A 26406-nucleotide genomic window follows, 5' to 3' on the forward strand; every position below is an offset into this window, starting at 1 on the left:
TCTGGGGAATTGGATAAACAAGTTTCTCTCAGAAAAAGGACAGACCAACGTCTCCAGCCAAGTGTCACAGAATCAACTGACAATCACATGTCAAGTGGACATTCATTTCACTTTAGCAAACACTGGTGGGGGAAAAAGCCAGCATGGAATCTCCTTCCTCAGCAGACTCCATGCCACCTTCCTCACAGCTTGAATGAACTTTACTTTGGGGGTAACCTTCAGAAGAATCCATTTCAAAGGTTCACTGGACTATAAAAGACAGGTACAAAGAACCCCAAGTTATCATTCACCTAAGAAGACAAAGGAACAGAGAACTTTGGACTTTGTAGAAAATCATAGAATCATAGAATCATAGAATATCAGGGTTGGAAGGGACCTCAGGAGGTCATCTAGTCCAACCCCCTGCTCAAAGCAGGACCAATCCCCAATTTTTGCCCCAAATGGCCCCCTCAAGGATTGAGCTCACAACCCTGGGTTTAGCAGGCCAATGCTCAAACCACTGAGCTCTCCCTCCCCAAGCCCAAATCCTGACAAAGGGGGAGGAATATCCTTCCACCTTGCTGGAAGTGGTTTGGGAAGAATCTTACCTCGAACCAGGAGTGTAGCATTGTTAAATCTTAATATCTAGAAAGCATTTTTCACTTTGATTTGCTTATACCATTTATAAGTCTATTCTTTATACTTGATCTCACCTGAAATCCTATTTCCTTTTGTTAATACACTTGTTTTACTTTTAATCTAAACCAATCCAGTGCCGTTTGAACTGAAGTGATTATTAACTCAGGTAAAGTGGTAAGCTATGCAGTTTGTCTCTTTAGAGGAGCAAACGAACCATAGCATCCCTCTGAATGGTCCAGCAAAGGGCTGGACGTTGCAGATCACATGGTTTGGGGGAAAATCCAGAGTGAGTGATGTTGGGGTCTTCTTGCCAGGTGAAACCAAGGCTGGTGGCGGCCGGAGTGTTGCTGTGGTTCAGGAAGCAGGCTGCTGGAGTCAGAGTTGTTGGCCCCACACAGACAGCGCATGTTTGTTCGCTGGCTGGAAGCTACAGCAGCAGAGCATTTTACAAGGCACTGAGGATTATAAAGCAGGTGATGACAACCCCTCACTGGTCTGGATTGCACCCCACAATGTTACAGCCACATGCCGCCATCCAGCACAGTGCCTTCTGGGAAGTTTTTGCACGGTGTTGTGGGGTAAAATGAGTTACACAGGTAACTCTGGGAAACTGGGGTCAAGCTCCCATCATGCAACTTTTTCCATTCCATAATGCCATCCCTTTCCCATGATTTTCACACCTTTGTTAAGATCCCACAAGGCTGCATAGCACTATTCAGTGTCCACCACCTTTGACAGAAGCATGGACCCAACACAGTTCTGAAATATTCTCACGAGTGTTGCAAATACAGGACACAAGATTCTCCAAAATTATCAGGAAACACTACAGCAGTGGAGGGCATGATGATTTCTTCAAGGACAGATTGCGAAAGGACACAGCAAAAAACAATTCAAAGTTCTTAGCGGCATTCATAGAGCAGCTTCACACAGTAGAGCAATACTTCTGGGCCTGAGAAACAAGCACTAATTGGTGGTATCACCTCATAATGCAGGTTTGGGATGATGAGCAGTCAGAACTTTCAGATGCAAAAGGCCACATTCCAGGATCTGTGCCTGAGCTCACCCCAGCCCTACAGCACATAGACACCAGAATGAGAATTGCGTTGACAGTTGAGACGCAAGTGGTGATCATAGTCTAGAAGCTTGCAATGCCGGATTGCTACTTCTCAGAGGGAAGTCATTCTGGAGTTGGAAAATCCACAGTGCGGGGCATTGTCATGCAGTTGTGTAGGGCCATTAATCATGTCCTGCTATGCAGGACTGCAACTCTCAGGCTATGTCTACACTGGCAATTGAACGACAAAACTTTTGTCTTTTAGAGGTGTTAAACCCCCTGCCCTGAAAGACAAAAGTTTTGCTGCGGCAAGTCCCCAGAAAAATCATGGAGCACACCCTCAAGGAATCAATTCTGAAGCACTTAGAGGAGAGGAAAGTGATCAGGAACAGTCAGCATGGATTCACCAAGGGAAAGTCATGCCTGACTAATCTAATTGCCTTCTGTGATGAGATAACTGGCTCTGTGGATGAAGGGAAAGCAGTGGACGTGGTGTTCCTTGACTTTAGCAAAGCTTTTGACACGGTCTCCCACAGTATTCTTGTCAGCAAGTTAAAGAAGTATGGGCTGGATGGATGCACTACAAGGTGGGTAGAAAGTTGGCTAGATTGTCGAGCTCAACGGGTAGTGATCAATGGCTCCATGTCTAGTTGGCAGCCGGTATCTAGAGGAGTGCCCCAAGGGTCGGTCCTGGGGCCGGTTTTGTTCAATATCTTCATTAATGATCTGGAGAATGGTGTGGATTGCACCCTCAGCAAGTTTGCAGATGACACTAAACTGGGAGGAGTGGTAGATACGGTGGAGGGTAGGGATAGGATACAGAGGGACCTAGACAAATTGGAGGATTGGGCCAAAAGAAATCTGATGAGGTTCAACAAGGACAAGTGCAGAGTCCTGCACTTAGGACGGAAGAATCACATGCACCGCTACAGACTAGGGACCGAATGGCTAGGCAGCAGTTCTGCAGAAAAGGACCTAGGGGTGGCAGTGGACGAGAAGCTGGATATGAGTCAACAGTGTGCCCTTGTTGCCAAGAAGGCCAATGGCATTTTGGGGTGTATAAGTAGGGGCATTGCCAGCAGATCGAGGGACGTGATTGTTCCCCTCTATTCAACATTGGTGAGGCCTCATCTGGAGTACTGTGTCCAGTTTTGGGCCCCACACTACAAGAAGGATGTGGAGAAATTGGAGAGAGTCCAGCGAAGGGCAACAAAAATGATTAGGGGTCTGGAACACATGACTTATGAGGAGAGGCTGAGGGAACTGGGATTGCTTAGTCTACAGAAGAGAAGAATGAGGGGGGATTTGATAGCTGCTTTTAACTACCTGAAAGGTGGATCCAAAGAGGATGGATCTAGACTATTCTCAGTGATAGCAGATGACAGGACAAGGAGTAATGGTCTCAAGTTGCAGTGGGAGAGGTTTAGGTTGGATATTAGGAAAAACTTTTTCACTAGGAGGGTGGTGAAACACTTGAATGCGTTACCTAGGGAGGTGGTGGAATCTTCTTCCTTAGAAGTTTTTAAGGTCAGGCTTGACAAAGCCCTGGCTGGGATGATTTAGTTGGGGATTGGTCCTGCTCTGGGCAGGGGGTTGGACTAGATGACCTCCAGAGGTCCCTTCCAACTCTGATATTCTATGATTCTATGAGTCTAAGTGCCAGTGTGAACAGCACGTTGTCAGCAGGAGCGCTCTCCTGCCGACAACGTGAATGCCACTCGCTGGGGGTAGAAGTTTTTTGTCGGCAGGAGAGGTGACAAACAGCAGCTATACTGCACGACTTTTAGCAGCACAGCTTTGGTGACACAGCCATGTCGCTAAAAGCTCTGTTGTATAAACGTCGCCTCAGCAATATGCAGAACATAGTGGACTGATTTGCAACAGTGCGGTTCCTGAACTGTGGTGGAGCAATGGACAGCACACATATATATCCCTCTTTTGGCACCAGACCACCTCCCTATAGCATACCTCAACAGAAAGGGCTACTTCTCTATGGTTATGCAAGACTTGGTGGATCTCCAGGGATGCTTCACCAATATTAGTGTGAGCTGGTCAGGGAAGGTGCATGAGGCTGTCATCTTTAAGAACACACGTTAGTTCAGAAAGCTGCAGAAAGGGACATACTTTCCCAACCAGCAGATTACCATTGGTGATGCTGAAATGCCAGTAGTGATCCTGGGGGACCAAGCCTACACCTTGCTCCCCAGCTCATGAAGGCCACCTTGAGAGCAACAAAAGATTCAACTACCAGCTCAGCAGGTGCAGGATAAAATTTGAATGTGCTTTTGGTAGATTGAAGGGATGTTGGCATTGTTTACTCACAAGACTGGATCTCAATGAGAAAAATATCCCAATGGTTATAGCAGCCTGTTGTCTCCTGCATAATATCTATAAGGCAAAGGAAGAAAAGTTGCCACTAGGGTGGAGCACAGAGGTGGAATACCCAGACACAAGGGCCATTACAAGAGCCCAGCATTGAGCTATGCAGTTGTAGGGGGCTTTGAAAGAGCACTTTAAAGGTGTCGTCACACTAGTGTGCTGTGCTGGACTTGTCTCTGGCCCCAAAGGTTTGTGGGCTGTTAGGAATTGTGCAGCATGTGTTGTACATTTATGTGTATAACACTGTCTTATAATAACCCTATGAATTCTTGTGTTTTGCTGTACGTTTATAACATTACGCTCTTTCACTGGAACGATGAATTAAGGAGCGCTCTCTGTACATTTACACACAGTACTCGGCATTTTCTTGAACCTATGAGTTGTCTGGTGCCATACACTTACAAGTACTGGGCGCTTTGAGTACTTCTACACGTTCTGCAATATGCGTGATGCATTAGTAGAGATGAATGTGTCTTCAAAACCAGAATTTTATTGACTGGTGAAAGCAGTGTAAAAATGTGCAGCTAAGAAAGGGCAACATAATAAGAACTTCAAACATAAATTAACCGAAGAGAACTTTACATTTAAAAAGGCAGCAAAGATTTAGAAAGGCAGCTGCTCGGTGTCATTTCAGTGCACAAATGCAGTCCATTTTAGCTACACATTCAGCAGCCGTGCCTCTCGTAGGTCAATGCTGTATGTGAAGTTGCAGTTGTCCTTACTGTCTGCTAGCGTGGCGTGGTGGGGTATGTATGTGACCCATGGTGCCAAGTGGATTGTTGCAGGGTGTAGGAAGATGCCACTATGGAGGTCTCCAGGGACTGCAAAGGGTGGCAAATCCATGATTGTTGGACCTTTAGGTCAACTAGAGTTTGCAGCATATGTGTTTGCCACCTGAGAAGCTCCATTATGTCGAGGTGCATCTCCCTCTCCTTTTCCTGATGAGATTCTTGGGTCTTTCTCCATTTTCCCCTGTTCTTTCTATCCCTCTCCATGCCTTCTGCCATTGGCCAGCCGGGCCCTTTGTCTGTGTTCCAATTCAGCACTGGCTTGTAGGATCTCCTCTTCTTTCTTCTTCACATCAGAGTAAGGTGTTCCATGGGGATGAAAAGGGTACCCCTCAAGACCTTAACAGCAGCAGCTATAGATAAAACACACATTTACCATTATATTTACAGTCACAACAACAAGCAAAATATAAGGTTCCAAATTGCCTTCCCTCATTCCCATAATAAAATGTTAATAATACAGGCTCCTTGACACTTCAGCTGTGGAGCGCTTCTGCATAGCACAGCTCTCCATCCCAGCCACAGTGAGTATGATCTATAAGTGGTCACATTGGGGGGTGAGGGGGGGAAGGAGGGCATTAACATTTTCAGTTGCTGAAACAATTTGGTCCCTATTTTTATGGGTATAAGTATAGGGCATTGGCACTGAAACTTAGTACTGTTTTCCACAGGCTGGGGTGATTTTTGCTGAAATCACACTCCTAAGGGTAACAAAGGCACAGAGAACACAGCTACTGGCGTCCTGAAGCCACCTGGGCCCGTATGCCACTAGTTTACTGCAATGGTGTCAGGTGAACTTATTGCAGAGTAGTGTGGGAAAATGTCCTACCATGAAGGAAAAAAGAAGGCAGCCCTTCCTAGAAACCTGTGGGAGAGGTCTGCAGAGCACGTCCATGAAAGTGTCAGTGAAATCTCTCAGGAGGACAGAAGCGACATTCTTATGTGCATCAACAAATTGCTTTGCATACCCCGCACTGGGAATGAGCAGATATCAACTCTACCTGTACTCCTACTTCTTCTCATCTGTGTAAGACAATGAAAAGTTGATACATATGTCTTTGTCTTTAGTATGGCCCAGGCCCATCTTTACATTTAAACAGTGTAAGCATGCACACACTTACCCGAGATTCCTTCTTCTGGATCAGGCTCATCCGTGCTTGGCTGGTGAGACCACCTAGACTGCGGTGGAGTCTTAAACAGGTCCTGGATAGCAGCATAGCTGGACCCTCCCACCATGTGTCCTTTCTCCTCCTCTTTGCTGTTCACAGCAGGGTTCTGTATGTTGGGCTCCACCGAGATATCTGCAGTGGGCTGCTGGGTGCTGGTGGGGTCTCTGGCAAGTATGGCATGCAGCTTCTCATAAACGTCGCAGGTCTGTGGCTCAGCACCAAATTGAGTGTTGTGGTATGCCTCCCTCAATTTCTTAATTTCCACATGGCACGGCTGCTGATCTCTGTTACACCCCTTTTGCCCACATCCCCTGAGCAAACTGTTCATAGATATCCATGTTTCTACGACTATTCCTTAGCTGTGCCTCTTCTCCCCACAGGCTCACTTGATCCAATACCTCCTGTATACTGCAGGCAGGAGTACGTCTGGAGTGTGTAGCCAGCATAGTTGGTTGGGCAACTGCACACAACAAGGAAGAGCTGCTAGGTGTGCTTGCCAAGCTGGCAATCAGTCTTTCATAAACACACGGAGTGTTTTTAAGGGCAGGAGGGGGCTTTCAGTCTCTGTGAGCCCCGGGCTGTGGAGTTTACAATTGTGACCAGAGCTGTACAGCTGCTGGAGGTCTGTTACAGCTGACATAGGTCACACAGTGTCTACACTCACACTGCATTGATCACAGACTGTCAACAATGACTCATCTGTGTTTGGGGAGGTGGTTTTGCTGGGTGCTTATGTTAGCAGGACACAGATTTGAGTGTAGACACATGCACAAACAAATCAACGAAAGGTGACTTATGTTAACCTAACTTTGTAGTGTAGACCAGGCCTGAGAAGCAGCGGTATTAATGCAAGTTTTTAGACATTTGGAGAACACTGGGTGTGAATTCTCATGATTTCTTTGAGATGAGCATATTTTTTAGCTGCAGTTATTCTGATTAAGTAGCTTTGACTACCTGTAAATATAAACCAATAGAGTTTCTGTGAAAGTGTGAAAAGTTCTCATGCATGGAAACAAGCAGTGTGGAAATGATTTTAATAGGGAATATTAAGGCGGAGTTGCTTGCTGTTCCAGCTTCCATTCTTCTGGGGGAAGGCTGCTTTTACTTTAAATCCATACATTTATCTAAATTAAATAATCTGAAGATTACTTCCAATTATTATAAGTGCCCATTTCATGCCTATCTCTTTAAAGAGATAGCTTCCCCTACTCTCCAGAATGGGTATGATCACCCTTATCCACTCTTTGCAATGTCTCACTGTATGTGGGGATTTCTCACATACCTTGAGAGGCATTTGGGTGCCCCTTTCTATTCGGCTGCTCTGCAGACTCAGTCCTTTCTCTTTCCTCCTCCTTTTCATCAGCTCTCTGTGCTCTTTTTGCTTGTTCTGGACCTCGATCAGCACTGTGATGAAGGAGTTCTTCACCTCTTTCTCGAACTCCAGCTCATCTCGACGAGCCAGCTGCTGCACCAGCTCTTCTGAGTAGTCACGGATGGCACCCTCCACATGGTCCAGCAGCTCGGCCAACTCAGACACTGACATCTGTTCCAAACCTTCACAATCAGAATAGGTATGCGTTCATTTAAACATACTGGATGCAATTGGGTAATATCGGGCAGAGACTTTGTGTCTTGTGAGTGAAATGTCAAAAAAGCTCAGCCAGTGCCACAGAGACGTGTGGCACTTTTAAGCCTGGCTGCTTAAATGATGATTCATGTTCATTGGTACAAAACTGCTAAATTAAGTACATCACTTTCTACGACTATAAAACCTGCCAGTTTCTGGAAGAATGACTTCAGCCAAATTTCACTCAGCTGCCTCCTAACTCTTCAGGCACCTAAAATCCATAGGTCCATAAAACCCTACCAGGAAGAATGCACAGTCTAGGCACCTTCATACTTACCTTGTGCCTAAGCCCCAGTGGAATCCTCGTCCAGGTGTTCCCGCACCTCTCTTTCCTGAGGGGCCCAATTTAGTCGGAGTTCTCAGAGCCCATTTAATCACATAAAATGGCCACCCGGGGAGGAGGTGGCACCACCCTTATGACCTTTAGATCAGTGACTAGTGCATCCACCCAGGATGTGGGAGACTCCTATTCATTTCCCCTCTCTGCCACATAGGGGGAAGGTACTTGGACTGGGGAAAGTGCCCTAACTACTACATGGGCTGCATGGAATTCTACAGGGGGGTGCTCTCAGTCTCTCCTGAGGAAGCTGTTCCACTGGGTAGAAATAATTATGCATTGGACAAGATCAACAGAGGGAGAATGTCTCTACTGCCCAGTGATTAGGGAAATCATCTGGGAGATTCACGGTACAGTTGCCCTGCCTGAGTGCCTATGTAATTGTTTATATACAGGGTAAGAGCTCCAACAGAATACCCCACACCCGGTGGTTAAGGCATTCTTCCAGAAGGGGTAAAACCTACATTCATGTCCTTGCTCCACATCAGGCAGAAGAACTAGGCAATAATTGCATTATTTTTTGTAAATAAGTGTGGTATTACCTCATCTGGATGCACAGGAAGCTCAGAAGGAGGGTTGTTAAAGAGCCCAGGAAAGGTAAATCAACAACAGAGCTTAGAGAATATTGTGGCCATTACTGAGAGATGATACTTCCAGGTTCCAGAAAAGTTACTGGGTTTTGGTTTGTCCAGGCTGAGACCCTAAAAGATCAAAAGCCCCGTATGGGTTTAAAAGGTGTCCCTGGCAGACAGGGAGGGGGCAAGTGGTCAGTTCAGCTCTGCTGGAGTTTGACAGAGCGACAGCAAGTCAGCCTGCTGGAGGCTGACAGAGACTGACCGTGAGTCAGGGTCTGCAGCAAGCAAGCAAGCTGTAACTTGGTGCCCAGTAAGAATAGGGGACACCAAGGCAAAGTTATATCTATGTAGGGACGTGAGGGTCATGACAATATGTGTATAGGTCTCTTTGTTATTTTTAAATCAACATCTCGAAGCTCCATGTACCATTTGGGCAAAATAAAGCATCCTTTGTTCTGGAGAAGCTGCTTCTGTGTCACTGAGCACAGACCCCCAAAGGAGAAGTCTGGCAGGGTCCATGCCCAGTCGGACCTGCTAGATAACACAATTGGTGCCCTGGGAGGTGTAACCCAGAGACCCAGTCAGAGAGTGACTGGATTGCAGGATCCCACTCCAGAGAGAAACAGAGGCCAGAGCCTGCCACTTGAAAGCGGCGTCCTTGGGGAAGTGGAAGAGGGTCTCAGAAAGGGCAGCCTATTCTTGGGTCTCCCACATCTGTCCCCAGTGCTCTGTCACTGGGCTAAAAGTTATAAGAGGGGCACCACTTCCTCTTCCTTGTGAGAAAGAGGTTAGATATGTAACTCCAGGACAGCTGTGAATCCTGAACGGAGAGAGTGCCTCCCTCTAACCTAGATTTAGATGCCTAACTCCTTTGGGGTGGTAGGGCTTAGGCCACACCCTTCTCCTCAGCATTTCTGAATCAAAAGAGCAGTGGGTAAATTTTTCAAAAGCACTTAGGGGGCTAGATCTAGAGAAGGAGTTATGTGTTGCAAACACCTAACTCCTACGCAGGCCCCCCATATAATGCCTGGGAAGAGTTTGGCACCTAAGAATGAGATCCTCAGCCACCAGTTAGCTGAGCATACAGCCAGCAAAGGAGTGGAGTTTAGAGCCCAGATTCACAGAGGTATTTAGGCACCTATCTCTGTTGAGGAGTCTCAGCTATAAACACTCTTCTAGAGTTAGGCACCTATGCCAAGGCAGCACTATGTCATCAGAAAGCACAGATACGCAGCAGTCTGTGGAAAAAGCTAATGTACTCAATGCTTTTTTTGCCTCTGTTTTCACTAACAAGGTCAGCTCCCAGACTGCTGTGCTGGGCATCACAGAATGGGGAAGAGATGGCCAGCCCTCTGTGGAGATAGAGGTGGTTAGGGACTATTTAGAAAAGCTGGACGTGCACAAGTCCATGGGGCCGGACGAGTTACATCCGAGAGTGCTGAAGGAATTGGCGGCTGAGATTGCAGAGCCCTTGGCCATTATCTTTGAAAACTCGTGGCGAACGGGGGAAGTCCCGGATGACTGGAAAAAGGCTAATGTAGTGCCAATCTTTAAAAAAGGGAAGAAGGAGGATCCTGGGAACTACAGGCCAGTCAGCCTCACCTCAGTCCCTGGAAAAATCATGGAGCAGGTCCTCAAAGAATCAATCCTGAAGCACTTACATGAGAGGAAAGTGATCAGGAACAGTCAGCATGGATTCACCAAGGGAAGGTCATGCCTGACTAATCTAATCGCCTTTTATGATGAGATTACTGGTTCTGTGGATGAAGGGAAAGCAGTGGATGTATTGTTTCTTGACTTTAGCAAAGCTTTTGACACGGTCTCCCACAGTATTCTTGTCAGCAAGTTAAGGAAGTATGGGCTGGATGAATGCACTATAAGGTGGGTAGAAAGCTGGCTAGATTGTCGGGCTCAACGGGTAGTGGTCAATGGCTCCATGTCTAGTTGGCAGCCGGTGTCAAGTGGAGTGCCCCAGGGGTCGGTCCTGGGGCCGGTTTTGTTCAATATCTTCATAAATGATCTGGAGGATGGTGTGGATTGCACTCTCAGCAAATTTGCAGATGATACTAAACTGGGAGGAGTGGTAGATACGCTGGAGGGGGGGATAGGATACAGAAGGACCTAGACAAATTGGAGGATTGGGCCAAAAGAAATCTGATGAGGTTCAATAAGGATAAGTGCAGGGTCCTGCACTTAGGATGGAAGAATCCAATGCACCGCTACAGACTAGGGACCGAATGGCTAGGCAGCAGTTCTGCGGAAAAGGACCTAGGGGTGACAGTGGACGAGAAGCTGGATATGAGTCAACAGTGTGCCCTTGTTGCCAAGAAGGCCAATGGCATTTTGGGATGTATAAGTAGGGGCATAGCGAGCAGATCGAGGGACGTGATCGTTCCCCTCTATTCGACACTGGTGAGGCCTCATCTGGAGTACTGTGTCCAGTTTTGGGCCCCACACTACAAGAAGGATGTGGATAAATTGGAGAGAGTCCAGCGAAGGGCAACAAAAATGATTAGGGGTCTAGAGCACATGACTTATGAGGAGAGGCTGAGGGAGCTGGGATTGTTTAGTCTGCAGAAGAGAAGAATGAGGGGGGATTTGATAGCTGCTTTCAACTACCTGAAAGGGGGTTCCAAAGAGGATGGCTCTAGACTGTTCTCAATGGTAGCAGATGACAGAACGAGGAGTAATGGTCTCAAGTTGCAATGGGGGAGGTTTAGATTGGATATTAGGAAAAACTTTTTCACTAAGAGGGTGGTGAAACACTGGAATGCGTTACCTAGGGAGGTGGTAGAATCTCCTTCCTTAGAGGTTTTTAAGGTCAGGCTTGACAAAGCCCTGGCTGGGATGATTTAACTGGGAATTGGTCCTGCTTCAAGCAGGGCGTTGGACTAGATGACCTTCTGGGGTCCCTTCCAACCCTGATATTCTATGATTCTATGATTCTATGATTCAGTCAGAACACTCTCCTGGTGTTTGGGGCACCCCAGTTCAAACACCTACTTTGGAGCAGGGACTTGAGGCTACACTTCTACCACCCAGCTGAGGGCTCTCACCACAGGGCCATTGTGAAAGGGAGCTGTTAGCCCCTTACTGAAACTTAGCGGGGGTGTTGGTTGACCCTCTCTCAGTTCCTAAAAAAAAAAGGGAAGGACCAATCAGAAATGAGACTGACAGTCCCCAGGGCCAATAGGGAGAGGCCAGTGTTCCAGGTCAGCCCAATTGACAGGGGAGGCCGGCCAATGAAGGAGTCAGCAGCCTGGGGGGCCTGTCCTCCATGTGAGCAGCAGCTGCCTAAGCCAGAGTAGGGCAGAGCTAAGGGGAGAGCAGCAGCAGCATGGAGACAGAGGATGTATAGCTGAGCTGGAGCCAAGGGGGCCAGAGCTGGGCTGGAAGCAGAGCAGCAGCACTGAGCCAGAGGAGGGGGAGGGGGAGCAGGAGCTGGAGCAACGCAGACCAGCCACTTCAACAGTAAGCCAGGGCTGAGTTGCAGGATCAGAGCCTGGATAGTGACACTGGCCATGCCTCAAGTAACACTACAGCAGAATGTGGTGAGCAGTTAGGGAGAGCAAGGGGGGACCGTGGGCAGAGGGCCCAGTGCAGGGAGACGTCGCCAGACAAGAGGGCCTTGAAAGTCCGACTCAGAGGAGGGACATGACCCAGACAGGGGGGCTGATACTGGGGAGAAGGGTCCTGTCCCCTAGACTCTAGGCTTAGGGCATGTGGACATTACTAGAGCAGGTGTCCTACCCCTGGTATCACCACAGCACAGCCAAGGCGTGTGAGGGAAATCTGGGACGTGTGAGGAGCAGCCTGAATTTTTCTTACATCCCAGAGACAGCTGTTTGTGGTGTCCCCAGGCCCACACAGCAGGGTTACTTGTTTCCTTTAACCATTCCCATGTTTTCCTTCTTTTTTACAACTGTTATTTAATAAATTGTATTTGGTCTGAACTATATATAATGATCAGTGGGTCAGGGAAGCATCTGGTGCAGAGAGAGTACACGGAGTAGGGACACCCTAGCCCCTGTCCTAAGTAGCCATGACAAGACTGAGGGTTAAGACCCCCCAGGAATCCTGGGCCCAACCTTGTTGGGATTACGAGGACTCTGCCACACAGGAGAGTGGAAGGGGCGTCCTTGAGGTCAGGCAGGCATCTAGGGAAAGGGAGTTGGAGCGAGGACTCAGATCCTTTCGCTAGCTGATTCCACCAGGGTAGTGCATTAGCCAGGAAAGTTCCCCACAATAGCAGGACCAACCCCCGCTTATAATTGTATATGCTGGGCTGAGTCTCTCTCAGTCTCTCCTGTTGAAGCAATAATTACATATTCATTGGGAGAGAGAAAGAAAGTGAGAGATTAACTCGATATTCTGGTGGTTAGGGCACTCATGGGAGATATGCAAGAATCAGGTTCATTTCCCTGGTCTATTAAATGTTCAATTATTTACACAAAGTGAAACAGCTCCAGCAGGAAAGATTGGCTAATGTAATGCCCATCTTTAAAAAAGGGAAGAAGGAGGATCCTGGGAACTACAGGCCAGTCAGCCTCACCTCAGTCCCTGGAAAAATCATGGAGCAGGTCCTCAAGGAATCAATTCTGAAGCACTTAGAGGAGAGGAAAGTGATCAGGAACAGTCAGCATGGATTCATCAAAGGCAAGTCATGCCTGACTAATCTAATTGCCTTCTATGACGAGATAACTGGATCTGTGGATGAGGGGAAAGCGGTGGACATGTTGTTCCTTGACTTTAGCAAAGCTTTTGACACGGTCTCCCACAGTATTCTTGCCAGCAAGTTAAAGAAGTATGGGCTGGATGAATGGACTATAAGGTGGATAGAAAGCTGGCTAGATTGTCGGGCTCCACAGGTAGTGATCTATGGCTCCATGTCTAGTTGGCAGCCGGTATCAAGTGGAGTGCCCCAAGGGTCGGTCCTCGGGCCGGTTTTGTTCAATATCTTCATAAATCATCTGGAGGATGGTGTGGATTGCACCCTCAGCAAGTTTGCAGATGACACTAAACTGGGAGGAGAGGTAGATACGCTGGAGGGTAGGGATAGGATACAGAGGGCCCTAGACAAATTAGAGGATTGGGCCAAAAGAAATCTGATGAGATTCAACAAGGACAAGTGCAGAGTCTTGCACTTAGGACGGAAGAATCCCATGCACCACTACAGACTAGGGACCGAATGGCTTGGCAGCAGTTCTGCAGAAAAGGACCTAGGGGTTACAGTGGACGAGAAGCTGGATATGAGTCAACAGTGTGCCCTTGTTGCCAAGAAGGCCAATGGCATTTTGGGATGTATATGTAGGGGCATTGCCAGCAGATCGAGGGACGTGATCGTTCCCCTCTATTCAACATTGGTGAGGCCTCCTCTGGAGTACTGTGTCCAGTTTTGGGCCCCACACCACAAGAAAGATGTGGAAAAATTGGAAAGAGTCCAGTGGAGGGCAACAAAAATTATTAGGGGACTGGAACACATGACTTATGAGGAGAGGCTGAGGGAACTGGGATTGTTTAGTCTGCGGAAGAGAAGAATGAGGGGGATCTGATAGCTGCTTTCAACTACCTGAAAGATGGTTCCAAAGAGGATGGATCTAGACTGTTCTCAGTGGTAGCTGATGACAGAACAAGGAGTAATGGTCTCAAGCTACAGTGTGGGAGGTTTAGGTTGGATATTAAGAAAAACCTTTTCACTAGGAGGGTGGTGAAACACTGGAATGCGTTACCTAGGGAGGTGGTGGAATCTCCTTCCTTAGATATTTTTAAGGTCAGGCTTGACAAAGCCCTGGCTGGGATGATTTAGTTGGGGATTGGCCCTGCTTTGAGCAGGGGGTTGGACTAGATGACCTCCTGAGGTCCCTTCCAACCCTGATATTCTATGATTCTATGAATCTATGATTCTATGATTGAGGCACTATACCTATAGAATATGTGGTTAGGGTCCTAGTGGTTAGGGTCCTTTACTAGTGAAAGGGAGATCTAGGTTCAGTTTCTTGCTTTAGAACAAGGGGTTTGAATCTGACTCCTGCATAAGTACCCTACTTGTTGGTTTCAGAGTAGCAGCCGTGTTAGTCTGTATTCGCAAAAAGAAAAGGAGTACTTGTGGCACCTTAGAGACTAACCAATTTATTTGAGCATAAGCTTTCGTGAGCTACAGCTCACTTCATCGGATGCATTCAGTGGAAAATACAGTATTTTCCTCTGAATGCATCGATGAAGTGAGCTGTAGCTCACGAAAGCTTATGCTGAAGTTTCCACTGAATGCATCCGATGAAGTGAGCTGTAGCTCATGAAAGCTTATGCTCAAATAAATTTGTTAGTCTCTAAGGTGCCACAAGTACTCCTTTTCTATTTGTGTCTATGTATCTCAGGAGAGCTCCTTCCTGCTTAGATAGAAAAGCTTCCTTTGCTTTCTTTCTTTTTCTGAATGCTGCCCCAGAGCGGCGTTTTCTTCTTTCACTCATGACTGCTGTTCTGTGCCAGCTATAGTGGCTCTCAACACTCAATTGAAGGGGTCAAATAAGCAGGCTGGTAACAGGGCCTGAGTGAGGGAAGGTATCAGCGTTTTAAGGGCCTAACTGGCTCCTACTACTTCAGTTGACTGCCTGTTCTCCTCAAGTAGGTTCAGGGAAGCAGCACGACACAGGAAGCTCCCTGAGAAGCTGGGGTTAATCAGTCCAGGCTCCTGGGGGTGCTAGCGAGGGACATAAGAGGCTCCTCCCCCCCTCTCTCCCTGCAGCTCCTGCTGCTTTCTGTGATTCCTGCTCCCCTGTTCTCCTGCCTGCCTGCTCTGTCTCTTGTGCCCTCCTCCCTCCAGCCCAGCACTCCCCCATCTCTGTGCACCCAGCGCAGGGAGAATCCAGATGCACCAGCAGCAGACACCATTTTCTACACACTGGGTCCTAGTGGCGCCCCCCCACAGTCTGGCACCTGAGGCAGCCGCCTCAGTTCGCCTCATGGTAAGGCCAGTCCTGCCTTGGTAGGACATATCTCAGATAGTACCTACTTCTTTGTGGTAAAGCTCAGAGTATGATGACATGTTTACATGAGAAAGCATCTCTACTTGGAGGGGATTTTCCCGGTTTTGGTGATTTTTGATGGAGAAATGTAAAAGCAGATTTTTTTCTGGTAAAATGGCAGAAGTATTTTGTTATGATGACGTAAAGACAACTGTATTGTGCTTTTAATGCGACAGTATTGCATAATCTGTCAATTAACGAGAATGAGGTGGTTTAGTTAGTATGGCTGGTTAAACATTTTCCACTGAAACTCTGCTCAGTGGAAAATTAGGTTTCTGATCAGATGAAATTTTTTTGCGAAAAGTGTTTCCTTTCCTAAAACTTTTGTGATTTTTCTTGAGAGAGCTGAAAACCCCCAAACTACAAATATTTGGCCAAAAACCAAATATTTTTCAGTCTTCGGCAGTTTTGGGCCAAAACTTTTTGGTCTTCAGCTAAACGTTTTCAGGTTTGCAGTGAAAAGTTGAAATTTTACAGAGATGAAAAAACCCAGTTTCTGACCAGTTTTACTGGTTAGCTAATTTCTCAGTTTTTGGAGTCAATAACACAATAAAGATGCATGTTGTCAGTTGACAGACCAGTCTGCTAGTTTTTGGTTGTCCTATGACAGGACTGGTTGTACAGGTGGATGTGCAGGGGGTGGCCTGAGTGTCTTTTTCCATGCGGTGCCACTCAGCTGTTTTTTATTCCTACACTCTGATTGGCCAGCTGTTTTTACTTTGCTAGTTGGCTAGCCACCTTCTCTTTCTTCTTTTTTTTTTGTTAAACTCCGCTGATTGGCTGGCTGTAGGGTTTTGTTGTTGTTGTTGTTGTTTTTGCTCAGGCACTCGGGGCTGTAGGGGGCACTAAACCCATTTTCCGCCCTGGCCAGCAAAATGGCTCTGGCTGCTCCTGTCCTATGAACGATGCTTTATTGTCTAATTTTTTAATAAAAATAAAACCCTGACTCTGACTTCCAGGCTTTCTAACATTTGTGTGGATTTTATAATTTGTTATCATTTCAAAATGAAATTATATCAAATACTGAGACAAAATATGACATCAGCCATAAAGAAATTCATCATACTATATCAATGTCTTTTCAGGGGAAAAGTTTTATAAAACATCTTGAAGGAGCTTCACTTTCCAACAAACTCTTTCTCTCTCTCTGTTGATACAGCTATCAATAAAAACGTGTTACCACCTCCTTACACTCAACATTGGCTCTCTTAACCCACCTTTCCACTGGAAGTTCATGTTAGCTTGTTACTCAGCAATATTCAGTAGAGTCCTTCTAAGATTCATGGGTTTCCAGGATACAGTTCACATCCTGTAAGTTTGACTTAGATTCTTTATTACGAGATGTATGGCATTGCATTTTGTGATATTGAATGAGGAATCATGGCTTTAATATGTGTTTTCAATTGTCACCATTTGGAATGTTAATTAGTTGCTGAGTGACTGTACATCCCTAATAACACTGGTGTTTCACCTCTGGAACATTTTACCTAATATTTAGACAACATAGGCAGTTTTTCTAGATTACCTACTATATTGAGCATTCATTTTGTTAGTTTATTTGGTTATTTTTTGTATTTCAGAACCTCAAAGTGTCTTACAGTCATCAGTGAAGTCTTACAGGTCCCCTATGAGTCGGTTCTTATCTCTTCTTAGAGACGAGTAAAATGAGGCCCCAAAAAGCAACTTCTTTTTTTTTCTTTTTTTATGAGAGTTCAGAGAGAACTTTTGTTGATGCTCTTTTATTTCCTTTTTACTATAGTGATCTATCACCTCTTGAAGAATCATAGAATCATAGAATATCAGGGTTGGAAGGGACCTCAGGAGGTCATCTAGTCCAACCCCCTACTCAAAGCAGGACCAATCCCCAACTAAATCATCCCAGCCAGGCCTTTGTCAAGCCGGGCCTTAAAACTATCTAAGGAAGGAGATTCCACCACCTCCCTAGGTAACCCATTCCAGTGCTTCACCACCCTCCTAGCGAAAAAGTTTTTCCTAATATCCAACCTAAACCTCCCCCACTGCAACTTGAGACCATTACTCCTCGTTCTGTCATCTGCCACCACTGAGAACAGTCTAGATCCAGCCTCTTTGGAACCAGGCTTCAGGTAGTTGAAGGTTGCTATCAAATCCCCCCTCATTCTTCTCTTCTGCAGACTAAACAATCCCAGTTCCATCAGCCTCTCCTCATAAGTCATGTGCTCCAGACCCCTAATCATTTTTGTTGCCCTCCGCTGGACTCTTTCCAATTTTTCCACATCCTTCTTGTAGTGTGGGGCCCAAAACTGGACACAATACTCCAGATGAGGCCTCACCAATGCCTAATAGAGGGGAATGATCACGTCCCTCGATCTGCTGCTAATGCTCCTACTTATACAGCCCAAAATGCCGTTATCCTTCTTGGCAACAAGGGCACACTGTTGACTCATATCCAGGTTCTCGTCCACTGTAATCCCCAGGTCCTTTTCTGCAGAACTGCTGCCTAGCCACTCGGTCCCTAGTCAGTAGCAGTGCATGGGATTCTTCCGGCCTAAGGACTCTACACTTGTCCTTGTTGAACCTCATCAGATTTTGTCAAGGTTCCTTCCCCACTCTGAACTCTAGGGTACAGATGTGGGGACCTACATGAAAACCTCCTAAGCTTACTTTTACCAGCTTAGGTTAAAACTTCCCCAAGGTACAAATTATTTTACCCTTTGCCCTTGGATTTCCACTGCCACCACCAAACTTTATCTGGGTTCCTGAAAAAACGGTGTTTGGACACGTCTTTCCCCCCAGAATCCTCCCAACCCTTGCACCCCACTTCCTGGGGAAGGTTTGGTAAAAATCCTCACTAATTTGCATAGGTGACCACAGACCCAAACCCTTGGATCTTAGAACAATGAAAAAGCATTCAGTTTTCTTACAAGAAGACTTTTAATAGAAGTAAAAAGAAATCACCTCTGTAAAATCTGGATGGTAGATACCTTACAGGGTAATTAGATTCAAACATAGAGAATCCCTCTAGGCAAAACCTTAAGTTACAAAAAAGACACACAGACAGGAATAGTCATTCTATTCAGCACAGCTATTTTCTCAGCCATTTAAAGAAATCATAATCTAACACATACCTAGCTAGATTACTTACTAAGTTCTAAGACTCCATTCCTGTTCTGTCCTCGGCAAAAGCATCATACAGACAGACACAGACCCTTTGTTTTTCTCCCTCCTCCCAGCTTTTGAAAGTATCTTGTCTCCTCATTGGTCATTTTGGTCAGGTGCCAGTGAGGTTACCTTTAGCTTCTTAACCCTTTACAGGTGAGAGGATTTTTCCTCTGGCCAGGAGGGATTTTAAAGGGATTTACCCTTCCCTTTATATTTATGACAGATTTCTTTTGGCCCAATTCTTTAATTTGTCTAGGTCCCTCTGTATCCTATCTCTACCCTCCAGCATATCTACCACTCCTCCCAGTTTAGCGTCATCTGCAAACTTGCTGAGGGTGCAGTCGACGCCATCCTCCAGATCATTAATGAAGATATTGAACAAAACTGGCCCCAGGACCAACCCTTGAGGCACTCCGCTTGATACTGGCTGCCAACTAGACATGGAGCCATTGATTGCTACCCTTTGAGCCCAATGATCTACCTTGCTTTCTATCCACCTTATAGTCCATTCATCCAGCCCATACTTCTTTAACTTGCTGGCAAGAATACTGTGGGAGACCGTATCAAAAGCTTTGCTAAAGTCAAGATATATCATGTCCACCGCTTTCCCCATATCCACAGAGCCAGTTATCTCATCATAGAAGGCAATCAAGTTGGTCAGACATGACTTGCCCTTGGTGAATCCATGTTGACTGTTCCTGATCACTTTCCTCTCCTCTAATTGCTTCAAAATTGATTCCTTGAGGACCTGCTCCACGATTTTTCCAGGGACTGAGGTGAGGCTGACTGGCCTGTAGTTCCCCGGATCCTCCTTCTTACCTTTTTTAAAGAGTATTATCTTTAAATAGTTACACTACATTAGCCTTTTTCCAGTCATCTGAGATCCCCCCCGATTGCCATGAGTTTTCAAAGATAATGGCCAATGGCTCTGCAATCACATCCGCCAACTCCTTTAGCACCCTCAGATGCAGTGCATCCGGCCCCATGGACTTGTGCTCGTCCATTTCTAAATAGTCCTGAACCACTTCTTTTTCCACAGAGGGCTGGTCACCTCCTCTCCATACCGTGCTGCCCAGTGCAGTAGTCTGGGAGCTGACCTTGTTTGTGAAGACAGAGGCAAAAAAAGCATTGAGTACATTAGCTTCTTCCACATCCTCTGGCACTAGGTTGCCTCCTCCATTCAGTACGGGGTCCACACTTTCCCTGACCTTCTTCTTGTTACTAACATACCTGTAGAAATTCCTCTTGTTACTCTTAACATCCCTTGCTAGCTGCAACTCCAATTGTGATATGGCCTTCCTGATTTCACTCCTGCATCCCCGAGCAATATTTTTATACTCCTCCCTGGTCATTTGTCCAGGCTTCCACTTCTTGTAAGCTTCTTTTTTGTGTTTAAGATCAGCAAGGATTTCACTGTTAAGCCAAGCTGGTCGCCTACCGTATTTACTATTCTTTCTACACATCGAGATGATTTGTTCCTGCAACCTCAATAAGGATTCTTTAAAATACAGCCAGCTCTCCTAGACTCCTTTTCCCCTCATGTTATTCTCCCAGGGGATCCTGCCCATCAGTTCCCTGAGGGAATCAAAGTCTGCTTTTCTGAAGTCCAAGGTCCGTATTCTGCTGCTCTCCTTTCTTCCTTTTGTCAGGATCCTGAACTTGACCATCTCATGGTCACTGCCCCCCATGTTCCCATCCACTTTTGCTCCCCCCTACTAATTCTTCCCTGTTTGTGAGCATCAGGTCAAGAAGAGCTCTGCCCCTAGTCAGTTCTTCCAGCACTTGCATCAGGAAATTGTCCCCTACACTTTCCAAAAACTTCCTGGATTGTCTGTGTACTGCTGTATTGCTTTCCCAGCAGATATCAGGGTGATTGAAGTCTCCCTTGAGAACCAGGGCCTGCGATCTAGTAAATTCCGTGAGTTGCTGCAAGAAAGCCTCGTCCACCTCATCCCCCTGGTCCGGTGGTCTATAGGGGGATGGTCTATCCCCCTGGTCTATCCCACCACAACATCACCCTTGTTGCTCACACTTCTAAATTTAATCCAGAGACTCTCAGGTTTTTCTGCAGTTTCATACTGGAACTCTGAGCAGTCATACTGCTCTCTTACATACAATGCAACTCCCCCACCTTTTCTGCCCTGCCTGTCCTTCCTGAAGAGTTTATATCCATCCATGACAGTACTCCAGTCATGTGAATTATCCCACCAAGTCTCTGTTATTCCAATCACATCATAGTTCCTTGACTGTGCCAGGACTTCCAGTTCTCCCTGCTTGTTTCCCAGGCTTCTTGCATTTGTGTATAGGCACTTTAGATAACTCGCTGATCATCCTGCTTTCTCAGTATGAGGCAGGAGCCCTCCCCTCTTGCGCTCTCCTGCTCGTGCTTCCTCCTGGTATCCCAGTAACCAAACTTCATCCTAGCAGATCTATCTAGCACACTAGACAATAGAATTATAGGGAGAGATCCATGCAATATGGATGAAAGAAACATTTATTCAAACAAGACTTAAAATACCTTGTATTATAACAACACCAACTGAGAGAACTGAATAGTATCCTAGAGAAAACATGAACAATGTCAACTTTCTTAAGCCCCAAACTGAAGTCTCCCTCTGCCCTTCCCACATGTCCTCACCTTCATAGGACCAATTGTTGTTAAAGGTTTGTGTCAAAATCTGCATCTCCTGCAACAGGATTGAATCAGCCTGAGAGGAAGTTTCTCCTCCATCATCTTCCTCCAAGATCTCTTCTTCCTCTTCAGGATCTGGGGAATTCTGCATCATCTCCTCAATTTCTTCAATTACCTGATAAGATAATATGAATGCCAGTCACTGAATTGTATTCGAATGACCAATAGCTGGATTCAGCACTAACAGATCATTGCTGATACTATGTAAATACCACGCTTTCAGAACAACAGCTGGAGAGCTTCTGCATATAGTACTATAAAGGGTATTAACTGCATTTTTAACTTTAGATAATACTGTGTAAGCAATTATCAGCAATATTTGTGAACATATAAGTATGGTATGCAAGCAGACCAGGGTATCCTTCAGAATATGGAAATGCAGCCCAAGAGAAGCCAATCATAAGAAACATAAACCAAAACTGTCAAACTTTCAGAAGTGCTCAGCACCCAGCAGTCCCATGGGAGTCACTAGAATTAAGAGAGCTCAGCACCTTTGGTAACCAGGCCACTTATTTAGATGTCTAAATATGGATTTAGGGGATAGAACTTAAAACACCTAAATTTGAACATTTTGACCTAAAAATATAGCAGATAAAATATAATGTGGAAATTAACAAGGCAAATTAAAATTATTTAAGTATGTCAGAAGCAGAAAGCCTGTGAGAGAACTAGTGACTCTTTTGGACTGTAAGGGAGTTAGAGAGAGCAACTAAAGCACATAATCAAATTGCTGACAAGCTCAATGATTTTTGAATCAGTCTTCATCAGAGGATGACGGTGAAATACCTGACTTGGAGACTGAGTTTTCAGAAGAAGAGGTGATGAATCAAACTGATACACTAAAGAGTCCCCAGGGCAGGTTCCTACAGCCAAATGGTCTGCAGGAACTTAAGACTGAAGGCACTGGGCTGATAGCAAAATATGCACTCTTTCATTAAAAACAGAAGTCTGTTTGAGCATGGGAGAGTAGCAACTGTGGTGCCAGGATATTAAAAAATGCACTAGAGGTAAACCTGGGATTACAGAGCAGTGAGCCTTACTTCATTAAAACTGGCTAAAACCACAATTAAAGATAGAACTATAAACACAAAAAAGGTCATGACATTGCAAGATCAACCCCTGCCTTCGCTAGTAGTGATGCCAGCCTCGATTACCTCCTATCCACTTTCCTGCAAGCATGCATGTGCTGTGTCCTAGGTTTCCCTTACAAATGGGAAAAGACAGACAAACTCCATAAAGCCACTACTTTGTCCCCCTTCAAGTCTCTCCTCAAAATTCATCTCTTCCATAACACCTACTGTAAACAGCAACTAGATAATGGCTGGGCAGGTGGAGAGCTGTGATCACTGCTGCTGACCAGCTGAGAGCATGCACATCCCACTGTATATACTACCTTGTTGCCCCCATCCCACCTCTGCTAGATTGTCTCAACAATCACTAAAAGAAAAGGAGTACTTGTGGCACCTTAGAGACTAACAAATTTATCTGAGCATGAGCTTTTGTGAGCCACAGCTCACTTCATCAAGTGAGCTGTAGCTCATGAAAGCTTATGCTCAAATAAATTTGTTAGTCTCTAAGGTGCCATAAGTACTCCTTTTCTTTTTGCGAATACAGACTAACACGGCTGCTACTCTGAAACTCAACAATCACTGTATCTTATCTTTTGGACTGTAAGCTCTTTGGGGCAGGGATTGTCATTTATTGTATATTTGTACAGCACCTAGCACAAACCTTTAGGTTCTGTATCAATATCAATATTTACTACTAATACTAAGAATAATAATTGGCCAAGCTTGCAAAAGCTTTACACTCAGCTCAATAGCATTTCTGTGTCTGTCTGTAATGCAATCATTTTTAAATGCTGCATCCAATCAATTCCAAAATTTCAGAGAATGTTCTAGGCATCAACGGCCAGAATTATGTGGAAAATCAGAAAACAGAATGGGGAAACATGAGGGACACATGAACTGTAAACTCTACCAGCTATCATGATTAATAGACAAAAATCCTAGTCTTGTAACTATAGATAGGAAATGGGCAGACTTTTATGTGGATAGTCGGCCTGGATTTTATAGAAAACCTAATATGGATGGAATGGGTTCAGAACCAAATCAAGACCCACCCCCAGAGGGGAGGGAAGCCACTTCCAAGAAGCCCCAGGATAGGTGGGGAAAAGCAGTGTTCCATCTGTGGCCAGCTGGGTCACTTTGCCTGAGATTGCCCACTCCATGCAGTGAGGCCCAATGCAGTGCTGAACCTCGACCTCACAGAGTTAGCTATGTGACTGACTCTTTAGAATCATAGAATATCAGGGTTGGAAGGGACCTCAGGAGGTCATCTAGTCCAACCCCCTGCTCAAAGCAGGACCAATCCCCAATTAAATCATCCCAGCCAGGGCTTTGTCAAGCCTGACCTTAAAAACTTCTAAGGAAGTAGATTCCACCACCTCCCTAGGTAACGCATTCCAGTGTTTCACCACCCTACTAGTGAAAAAATTTTTCCTAATATCCAACCTAAACCTCCCCTACTGCAACTTGAGACCATTACTCCTTGTCCTGTCCTCTTCTACCACTGAGAATATCTAGAACCATCCTCTTTGGAACCACCTCTCAGGTAGTTGAAAGCAGCTATCAAATCCCCCCTCATTCTTCTCTTCTGCAGACTAAACAATCCCAGTTCCCTCAGCCTCTCCTCATAAGTCATGTGTTCCAGACCCCTAATCATTTTTGTTGTCCTTCGCTGGACTCTCTCCAATGTATCCACATCCTTCTTGTAGTGCGGGGCCCAAAACTGGACACAGTACTCCAGATGAGGCCTCACCAATGTCAAATAGAGGGGAACGATCACGTCCCTCGATCTGCTGGCTATGCCCCTACTCATACATCCCAAAATGCCATTGGCCTTCTTGGCAACAAGGGCACACTGTTGACTCATATCCAGCTTCTCGTCCACTGTCACCCCTAGGTCCTTTTCCACAGAACGGCTGTCTAGCCATTCGGTCCCTAGTCTGTAGCGGTGCATTGGGTTCTTCCGTCCTAAGTGCAGGACCCTGCACTTAGCCTTGTTGAACCTCATCAGATTTCTTTTGGCCCAATCCTCCAATTTGTCTAGGTCATGGACAGGCCACAGGCCGTGAATTTTTATTGCCCAGGACCTGTCCATGACTTTTACTAAAAATACCTGTGACTAAATCCTAGCCTTATTTGTGTATGATTGTGTTCTACTCCATGTGGGAGAACTACCAGACCTCCTCCAGGAACTACCAACAGTGGGTGGTGATTAAGGCAAATCAGTCAGTTTGTAAACCCACCCTCTCCCCCAGAGGTACCTCATCCTGGGGAGGGTCACATTTACAAACTGGACTCTGCAGAGATGAACAGACAAAGAAAGGACTTTTGGATAAATAGCCTGAGTTTAAACTGGTTCTGGGCCTTCTTTCTGATCCAGCAAATGGACTGGACCATTTGTCCAAAAGGGGACTCCAATCCCTGCAGAAGGGTTGGAAGGATTTGGCCTATTAAGGCCCCATAAGAATGATGGGTGATTTCTGGTAAGCTGTTAGCATGCATTTAGAAACTTTCATTGTTTTCATTACATTTTCTCTGTAATCCTTTCACCTTAAGAATAAATGTGCTTGCTTAGAAAGAGCTGTGTCGTAATTTATAACAGTGGGCCATTATGCTGTTCGTAGGCTATTTAGGCAGTCTGTCTTGCTGGGAATATCACAGTGTAGGCAGATAACCGTGCAGCCTGGAAAACTCTTTGGCAGGAACAAGAGCGAAATGAGTCTCTGCCCAAGAGAGGTGACAGCCGCGGAACCAGGAACCTAGAGCAGGTGCCCTCGAGGGACCATAGAGGGAAATACAGATGCAGTAACTCTGAACTGTGACACCAAAGTCTCTAATGACTTCTTTCTAGTCAAAGCCCAGAATCAGCTCTCCATCCTCATCCTCCTTGACCTGTCAGCCATCTGCGACACAGTTGAACATACTCTTTTTCTTGAAATTTTGTCCTCCATTGGCTTCCATGACTGTTCTCTCCCAGTTCTCCTCCTACTTCTATAATTGCTCCTTCCGTGTGTTCTTTGGAGATTCCGCCTCATCTGCCCTCCAACTTTTTGAGGGAGTTGCAAATGGCTCTGTCCTTGGTCACCTTCTCTTCTCCCTCTATACCTTATCCTACCCTTCATGTTCTCTCCACAGGTACCATTGCGGAGAGTGGACCAGATGATATGTCTGGGGGGAGAAAGCAGAAGGAGACTCCGCTGGTTGGAAGGCATGAGATGCGATGTCCTGAGGTTGGGGGTTCCACGACCACCACTCCCAAGAGGAGAAGGCGGGTGGTGGTGGTCGGGGACTCTCTCCTCCGGGGGACTGAGTCATCTATCTGCCGCCCTGACCGGGAAAACCGAGAAGTCTGCTGCTTGCCAGGGGTTAAGATTCGCGATGTGACGGAGAGACTGCCGAGACTCATCAAGCCCTCGGATCGCTACCCCTTCCTGCTTCTCCACGTGGGCACCAATGATACTGCCAAGAATGACCTTGAGCGGATCACTGTGGACTACGTGGCTCTGGGAAGAAGGATAAAGGAGTTGGAGGCGCAAGTGGTGTTCTCGTCCATCCTCCCCGTGGAAGGAAAAGGCCTGGGTAGGGACCGTCGAATCGTGGAAGTCAACGAATGGCTACGCAGGTGGTGTCGGAGAGAAGGCTTTGGATTCTTTGACCATGGGATGGTGTTCCATGAAGGAGGAGTGCTGGGCAGAGACGGGCTCCATCTTACGAAGAGAGGGAAGAGCATCTTTGCCAGCAGGCTGGCTAACCTAGTGAGGAGGGCTTTAAACTAGGTTCACCGGGGGAAGGAGACCAAAGCCCTGAGGTAAGTGGGAAAGCGGGATACCGGGAGGAAGCACAGGCAGGAATGTCTGTGAGGGGAGGGCTCCTGCCTCATACTGGGAATGAGGGGCGATCAACAGGTTATCTCAAGTGCTTATATACAAATGCACAA

The 26406-nt window shown here is 46.2% G+C and overlaps 1 protein-coding gene across 5 annotated transcripts in view; it reads right to left on the reverse strand.

Moving 5' to 3' along the window:
- The window catches only part of FEZ1 (fasciculation and elongation protein zeta 1), a 210721-nt gene that overhangs the window by 61185 nt on the left and 123130 nt on the right, over nucleotides 1–26406 (reverse strand). For all 5 annotated transcript variants that reach the window (XM_074936681.1, XM_074936682.1, XM_074936680.1 and 2 more), the window contains 2 exons: nucleotides 21349–21517; nucleotides 7291–7562 (listed from right to left, as the gene is read on the reverse strand). In XM_074936681.1, coding sequence (XP_074792782.1) covers nucleotides 7291–7562; nucleotides 21349–21517 — 441 coding nt within the window. The remainder of the gene's footprint in view (nucleotides 1–7290; nucleotides 7563–21348; nucleotides 21518–26406) is intronic.

This window comes from Natator depressus, chromosome 22, assembly GCF_965152275.1.
Source record: "Natator depressus isolate rNatDep1 chromosome 22, rNatDep2.hap1, whole genome shotgun sequence".
Classification (NCBI taxonomy): domain Eukaryota; kingdom Metazoa; phylum Chordata; order Testudines; family Cheloniidae; genus Natator; species Natator depressus.